Below are 8,153 nucleotides of genomic sequence, written 5' to 3'. Positions count from 1 at the left end.
GTACCGCAGGGATCGGTCCTTGGACACCAGCTATTCACAATATATATTAATGATCTGGACGAGGGAACTAGATGTAATATCTCCAAGTTTGCAGACGACACAAAGCTGGGTGGGCGTGTGTGCTGTGAGGAGGATGCCGAGAAACTCCAGTATGATTTGGACAGGTTGGGTGATTCGGCAGAAGCATGGCAGATGCAATATAACGTGGATAAATGCGAGGTTATCCACTTTGGTGTCAAAAACAAGAAGGCAGATTATTATCTGAATGGCAATAGATTGGGAGAAGGGGAAATGCAACGAGACCTGGGCGTCCTTGTGCACCAGTCACTGAAGGTAAGCATGCAGGTGCAGCAGGCGGTTAAGAAGGCAAATGGTATGTTGGCTTTTGTAGCGAGAGGGTTTGAGTACAGGAACAAGGATGTCTTGCTGCAGTTGTACAGGGCCTTGGTGAGACCACATCTTGAGTATTGTGTGCAGTTTTGGTCGCCTTATCTGAGGAAGGATGTTCTTGCCATGGAAGGAGTGCAGCGAAGATTCACCAGTCTGATACCTGGGATGGCAGGAATGACGTATGAGGAGAGATTGGGTCGACTGGGCTTGTACGCGCTGGAGTTTAGAAGAATGAGAGGGGATCTCATTGAAACTTATAAAATTCTAACAGGACTAGACAGACTAGATGCAGGAAGGATGTTCCCGATGGTCGGGGAGTCCAGAACCAGGGGTCGCAGTCTAAGGATAAGGGGTAGGCCATTTAGGACAGAAATTAGGAGGAATTTCTTCACCCAGAGAGTGGTAAACCTGTGGAATTCTCTACCACAGAAGGCAGTAGAGGCCAATTCATTAAATATATTCAAGAAGGAGTTGGATATATTTCTTAAGGCTAAAGGGATCAAGGGATACGGGGAGAAGGCAGGGACAGGGTACTGAATTTGGATGATCAGCCATGATCGCATTTAATGGGGGAGCAGGCTCGAGGGGTCGAATGGCCTACTCCTGCTCCTATCTTCTATGTTTCTATGTTTCAGGTCAAAACCCTTCGTCAGGACTGAGAAAAAACACAGGAAATGAAACAGATTAAAAGGCCAGTTTGGGGGCTGGGAAATGGGGATGAGAGAACAAGAGAGAAGTGAAGAGACATTAAGAGGTATTCAAAACCAGACGAGATGGTGATCGGACTAGTGGAGACCAAAGACGGTTCTAGATGAGGTGTGAAATGCGCTGGCAGAATGGGAGACAGCTGCCATGTGGGAGAGTAAAAAAGGGCGAAGGGCACAAAACAAAGGTGTGGATAAAAAGTATATAAAAATGTAATGGGGGCCGAGGTTATGATCTGAAATTGTTGAACTCGATATTGAGTCCGGAAGGCTGTAAAGTGCCTAATCGGAAGATGAGGTGCTGTTCCTCGAGCTTACGCTGGGTTTCCGTGGAACAATGCAAGAGGCCGAGGACGGTGAGGTCTGAGTGGGAATGGGGCGGTGAATTAAAATGACAGGCGACCGGAAGCTCGGGGTCACCCTTACGGACTGAACGGAGGTGTTCCACAAAGCGGTCACCCAAACTACGTTTAGTCTCCCCAATGTAGAGGAGACCACATCGTGAGCAGCGAATACAGTATACTAGATTGCAAGAAGTACAAGTAAATCGCTGTTTCACCTGGAGGGGGTGTTTGGGGCCCTGGACAGTGGGAAGGGGGTTGGTATATGGGCAGGTGTTGCATCTCCTGCGCTTGCACGGGAAGGTGCCGGGCGAAGGGGAAGGGGTGTTGGGGGTGATAGAGGAGTGGACTAGGGTGTCGCGGAGGGAGCGGTCCCTACGGAATGCTGAAAGGGGAGGGGAGGGGAAGATGCGTTTGGTGGGATCACGTTGGAGGTGGCGGAAATGGCGGAGGATGATCCGTTGAATGTGAAGGCTGGTGGGTGAAAGGTGAGGACAAGGGGAACCCTATCGTGGTTCCGGGAGGGAGGGGCAGGGGTGAGGGCAGAAGTGTGGGAGATAGAACGGACACGGTCGAGGGCCGTGTCAACCATGGTAGAGGGGAATCCTCAGTTGAGGAAAAAGGAAGACATGTCGGAAGCACTGGTGTGGAAGGTGGCATCGTCGGAGCAGATGCGGCGGAGATGGAGAAACTGGGAGAATGGAATAGAGTCCTTGCAGGAGGCGGGGTGGGAGGAAGTGTAGTCCAGGTAGTTGTGGGAGTCAGTGGGCTTGTAGTGAAGTTGAGGAAGGGAAGGGAAGAGCCGGAGATGGATCATGTGAAGGTGAGGGAAAGGTGGAAATATGAGGCAAAGTGAATGAAATTGTCTAGTTCGGGGCGAGAGCAGGAAACAGCACCGATACAGTCATCAATATACCGGAAAAAGAGGTGAGGGAGGGGACCCAAGTAGGACTGGAACATATCCCACAAAAAGGCAGTCATAGCTAGGACCCATGCTGGTACCCATAGCAACACCTTTGATTTGGAGGAAATGAGTGGAGGTTCCGGTCGCCTGTCATTTCAATTCACCGCCCCATTCCCACTCAGACCTCACCGTACTCGGGCTCTTGCATTGTTCCACGGAAACCCAGCGTAAGCTCGAGGAACAGCACGTCATCTTCCGATTAGGCACTTTACAGCCTGCCAGACTCCATATCGAGTTGCTATCGTACGAGGCTGCAGATGTTTAGAAGGATTTGAAGCTGCATACAAGGATTTTCAATTCAATTCGTTGGGGCACCAACAGAAGTCAGCAAGGTGGAGAGTGATGAGTGAGAGGGAGCTGGAGTGAGACAAGGCACAAACAGCTGAGTTTTGAACAAGTTGTAGTTGATGGAGGCGGCAAAACGCGCCTCCCCTTTTTTTGTTGAATATTTGTAAACGCGGGTTGACCTTTAGGACACTTCGTAAACTGACATCGGTACCAGCCCACCAAAGAGGGACAACACAGCCACACCACGGAGAGCCGAGATACGGCCAATCTTCACTGAAGCCTCCTTCAGACCATGACTCTGCTTGGCCTAGTCTCAGACCTAGATCCACTGTTGCTCATCTCCTCGTGCAACGCTTTCAGGGCCATCTGGATCCTCTTCTTGAAATGAAAGGTAGATCCGCGGCCAGCGAAGAGATAGAGGATAGGGTTGATGCAGCTGTTGGCATAGGCTAGGTTGGTGACTAAGGGGAGCCAGGTGCTGAAATACTCATCAGACACGGTGTGTATAATGTTCAACATGTGGAAGGGTATCCAGCAAATGAAGAAGGCCAACATAATCATGCTGATGATCTTGCACGATCTGGTCGAGTTTCTCCTCCACCTCCGTCTCACCTTGACTGCGATGATGCTGTAGCAGGCAGAGATTGTAATAAAAGGGACGAGGAAAGCCAGAACAAACCGTGCCACCATTAAGCTACTGAGGCTGTACGTATCCTCACTGTAGAAACAGTACGTCTTCCCGCCGAACATTTCTTCTGTAGTTTCTCGGATCAGGAAGAACGGAACGCTGGCTACTACGGCCAATGTCCACACGACCAATGAAACCGCAACAGCAGATCTAACCGTCCGATAGTTCTGGGACCAGACAGGCAACATGACGGAGATGCACCTGTCCAGGCTGATCACAGCCAGTATGAAGACGCTGGCAAACATGTTCAGGTGGTTGGTGAAGCTGAGGAATTTGCACATGAATCTTCCGAATGGCCAATGGCTCTTCAGGGCCAAGTGAACGATGGAGAAGGGCAACAAGGCTGTGAAGGTGAAGTCAGCCAGCGATAGGTTTAAGAGCCATATCATGCTGGCTGTCTTCTTCACTTCGTGCCCCGCGGTCCAGATGACCAGCGCATTTCCAGAGATTCCCAGCAGACAGATGATGCAGGAAAACAGCAGAGGGACCAATAACACATCTTCATCATTCGACAGAACGGGAGAATACGGTGTGTCGGAATACAGCCCAAGATACTCATCATCTAACATCAGGGTAGATGACATCTTTAACAATCGACAGTGCCTTCCTGTAAAACAAACCAATATATCATGAATACAAAAAGAAAATACTGCAGATGCTGGAAATCTGAAATAAAAACAGAAAATGCTGGAGATACTCAGCCGGTCAGGCAGCATCGAGGAGAGGAGAAACAAAGTTAACATTTCAGGTCGATGACCTTTCATCAGAATTGGAAAAAAAGCAGGAAATGGAACAGATTTTTAAGCAAGTGTATAGGCTGGGAAAGGGGGGAGGGGATGAAAGAACAAAAGGGACGGCCTGTGATAGGATGGAAGGCAGGAGAGGTTTAGAGACATTAAGAGATATTCAAGGCAAAAGGAGATGGTAATGGGACAGGTTAAGAAACAATGGCCCAGAAATTCGGGTCCCAACACGTGAGTACGGACGGAGTACCCACGCGTGGACCCGATGAAAGTGCCGGTTTCTTGCATGCACTACGCATGCGCGGGAAACCGGCATTTCCGATCCTCTGAACGAAGGGGTTCAGAGGTCGAACGCGTGCGCGCAGGAGTCTGCGCCTGCGCGTTGAACTTCCTCTTTTTTTACAGGTTTGCCCGTGCGCGAAGGCCTCTACTTTTTGCACATTTAAAAACCAGACGTAAGGACTTCATTTTAAAAGGCAAGTGGTTAATTAATTAAAATTAGAACATTTTTTCCACAGGTTTATTATTTTTAAATACTTTACAGTAAGGTAAGTGTATTTTTAGCCCCGATTTTTTATAAAATTATTTTTTTCAAAAATTTAAATTATTGTTTAAAATAGTTATTTAATGTTATTTATAGTTGATTTAAATAGTGTGATTTTTTTTCAAATTTATTTTAAGGTTAAGTACTGTTTTGGGCGCCCGGAGTTTTCATGAGTTTGACAGGACTTTCTGTCAAACTCATGAATGGACTTTTGCAACCTCCGATTGGTTGCCCAGTGCTCACGTGATCCCAACCGACGCATCACACTAACTACGCCGCTGGATCACCCAAGCACAGCGCGCCGGGAGCTGGAGCGGGCCACAGACCGGAAATCCATGCAGGCCCAGGCCTCAACGGCCGGCGCGCTAGGTAAGTGCAGGTCGGGGGCTTGCACCCGCGGGAAGCCCCCGACACGAATTTCTGGGCCAATATATCATTAATAGGTTCACATAATGAACCACCTAGTTTGATCAAATACAGGGGTACAGGAACACAAATCACTGACACAGGATAATAAGCCCATTAACAAAAAGCAAACCGAGCACTAGAGCTCATTTCTAGAGGGTTAGACTTGAAAAGCAAAGGCGGCCTTGGTTAATAGAGCCTTGGTTAATAGAGCCTTGGTTAATAGAGCCTTGGTTAATAGAGCCTTGGTTAGTCCACACTTCAGAGTACGGTGCACAGTTCTGCTCTCCGTATCGTAAAAAGGATATAGAGGCAGTGCAGAAGGTGCAAGTAAGATTTACAAGGATGATACGAGAACGGAGAGGTCATAAGTAACTATCAGCAGAAAGATTGAGCAGACTGGGGCTCTTTTCTCTAGAAATGAGAAGGTTGAGGGGTGACCTGATAGAGGTCTTTAAAATTAAGAAAGGGTTCGATAGGGTCGACGTAGAGAAGATGTTTCCACTTGTGGGGGAGACCAGAACGAGGGGCCGTCAATATAAGATAGTCACTAATAAATCCAATCGGGAATTCAGGAGAAACCTCTTTACCCAGAGAGTGGTGAGAATGTGGAACTCGCTACCACAGGGAGTGGTTGAGGCGAATAGCAGAGATACAGTTAAGGGGAGGCTGGATAAACACATGAGGGAGAAAGGAATAGAGGGATATATTGATGGGGTGAGATGGAGAGGGGTGGGAGGAGGCTCGTGTGGAGCAGAAACACCGGCACGGACCAGTTGGGCCGAATGGCCTGTTTCTGTGCTGTACACTCGATGTGATTCTACGAAGTCTAACAAATGTCTGTAAGACCCACACATGTAGCAGCAGCAGCAACACATAAATGCAAGTTCTATCTTTGATGTTGGTACCGACTGCAAGATGTTTCATTCCCCAAGGTACTGACATTTTACACTTTGAGCATCAAGCTGACCTCAAAAAGATAACGCCACCTTAAACTGCCTGACTTGTGAAAACCTCACAGAGACAGCACGAGAGCAGACTATGGAACTGAAGCCACAGGCAGCAGAGCACCAATAGGCTCGTGTTTCAACGTACTAGAGCTGACCACTGGAATCTTCAACAAGCTGCTGTGAAACATGTACGCCGAGAGAGTGTCATACATCAAAACATTGAGAAAATTAATATAGTAAAAGTTCCAGTCCTTCAGTCCATCGAGCCCTCCTATCCCAAAATCAAAATACCATGCATGCTGGAAATCTGAAATAAAAAAGAAGAAAATGCTGGAAACACTCAACAGGTCAGGCAGCATCTGTGGAGAGAGGAAGAGAGTTAACGTTTCAGGTCAACGACCTTTCGACAGAACTGGAAGAAGCTGGAGATTTAACAGGTTTTAAACAAGTGTAGGGGCAGGGAGAGGGGGGAGGGGAGGAAAGAACAGAAGGGAAGGTCTGTGATAGGATGGAAGGCAGGAGAGATTAAATGACTAAAGGGATGATGGTGCGAGGCAGAAGGAGATGGGAATGGGACAAGTGAAGAAACAAAAGAGGAGGTGTAAATGGGAATAGCAGAATCATCAACAGCTGCCGTCTGGAAATATGGGAGCAGTGGTTATGATCTCGAGCTAACTTGAGTTGTGTTACCTCCATTCCTAAGTATCGTCTTCCAAGTTCCATTCAGAGTCAGCCATGGCTCAGTGGGTGGCATGTCTAACCTCTGAGACAAAAGGTCGTGGGTTCAAATCCCACTCCAGAGACTTGAGCACAAAACCAGGGCTAACACTCCCAGGGGAGTGCTGAGGGAGCGCTGCACTGTCGGAGGTGCCATCTTTTGGAACAGACGTTAAACTGAGACCCCGAGTTCTCCCCGGTGTCCTGGGGCCAATACTCATCCTGAAGCGTTAACTCTGTTTCTCTCTCCACAGATGCTGCCTGACCCGCTGAGTGTTTCCAGCATTTTCTGATTTTATGAAAGAGATGTTAGAATAAGTGGCCAAACGCTTGGTCAAAGAGGTAGGTTTTAAGGAGCATCTTAAAGGAGGAGAGAGAGGCGGAGAGGTAGATGGGTGAACAGGACTTGGTGCGGGTTTGGACATGGGGCAGCAGCATTTTGGATGAGTTGATGTTTACGGAGGGTGGAATGTGAGAGGCCGGCCCGGAGAGTGTTGGAATAGTTTGCTGAATTCTCCTTCCTCATTTCCCTCCTTTCCCCTTCCTCCCTCCTGCCCCCTTCCCTTTCCCCTCCTCCCTCCTGCCCCCTCCCCTTTCCCCCTCCTCCCTCCTGCCCCCTTCCCTTTCCCCCTCCTCCCTCCTGCCCCCTCCCCTTTCCCCCTCCTCCCTCCAGCCCCCTTCCCTTCCCCCTCGTCCCTCCTGCCCCCTTCCCTTTCCCCCTCATCCCTCCTGCCCCCTTCCCTTTCCCCCTCCTCCCTCCTGCCCCCTTCCATTTCCTATCCCCCTGACCATTAATTAGGTGAAGATGAAACGCTGCTTCTGCTGTGTCTATACAACCGCTCAGGGGGCCCAGTGAGAATACTCCACTCTATTATTGCAAACTGGCTTTATTATGGAATTACTCCCATTCAAACTCTCACTCTCACGCTCGGAGTGTGGGATGTCAGGACTGGGGAGTGGGAATATGTTGCACCCAGTGTCAATGTCACATGCTCCCAGATCAGTTGTAACCTAAGTTGGATGAAGGGTTAGTCGGTCCCCTCAATGGGGAAGACCTGCCCTAGTCCTTCTGCCTAGTGACACCGTAACTGTTCTCAAAAGGACCGTGTTTACACACAGAAACTACAGAATCTTCTTCCCAACGTACCTTAACCCAACCCCCACTTACAATTCCCATAGCCTTCAGACCTTGCCTTTGCTCTATTGCCAGATGGCCTATTAGCAAGCTGCAAGCCCTGTCTTTTCGGATGAGATGTTAAACCGAAGCCTCGCCTGCCCTCTCTCTCAGGTGGACGTAAACGATCCCACAAGCACTATTCGACAAGGATTTCTCCTGGTATTCCGGCCAACATTGATCCCTCAACCAACCCCACCAAACAAAGGATTAACTGGTCATTTATCTCATCATTGTTTGTGGGA

General features: G+C 48.9%; 1 protein-coding gene across 1 annotated transcript; it reads right to left on the bottom strand.

Annotated features, from left to right (window-relative positions):
- Positions 1 to 2,540: 2,540 nt before the first annotated feature.
- LOC147103534 (formyl peptide receptor 2-like) lies at positions 2,541 to 4,619 on the bottom strand. Its single transcript, XM_086011928.1, has one exon. It carries the CDS (start codon positions 4,137 to 4,139, stop codon positions 2,973 to 2,975), a length of 1,167 nt encoding a protein of 388 aa, XP_085868054.1. The 5' UTR covers positions 4,140 to 4,619; the 3' UTR covers positions 2,541 to 2,972.
- Between the last annotated feature and the right edge of the window lie 3,534 nt (positions 4,620 to 8,153).

Source organism: Somniosus microcephalus, chromosome 19 (genome assembly GCF_052327205.1).
Source record: "Somniosus microcephalus isolate GS21.2 chromosome 19, FLI_Smic_1.0, whole genome shotgun sequence".
NCBI lineage: Eukaryota > Metazoa > Chordata > Chondrichthyes > Squaliformes > Somniosidae > Somniosus > Somniosus microcephalus.
Note: the sequence above shows the minus strand (reverse complement) of the source record. Positions and strands in the feature narration are given on the sequence as shown.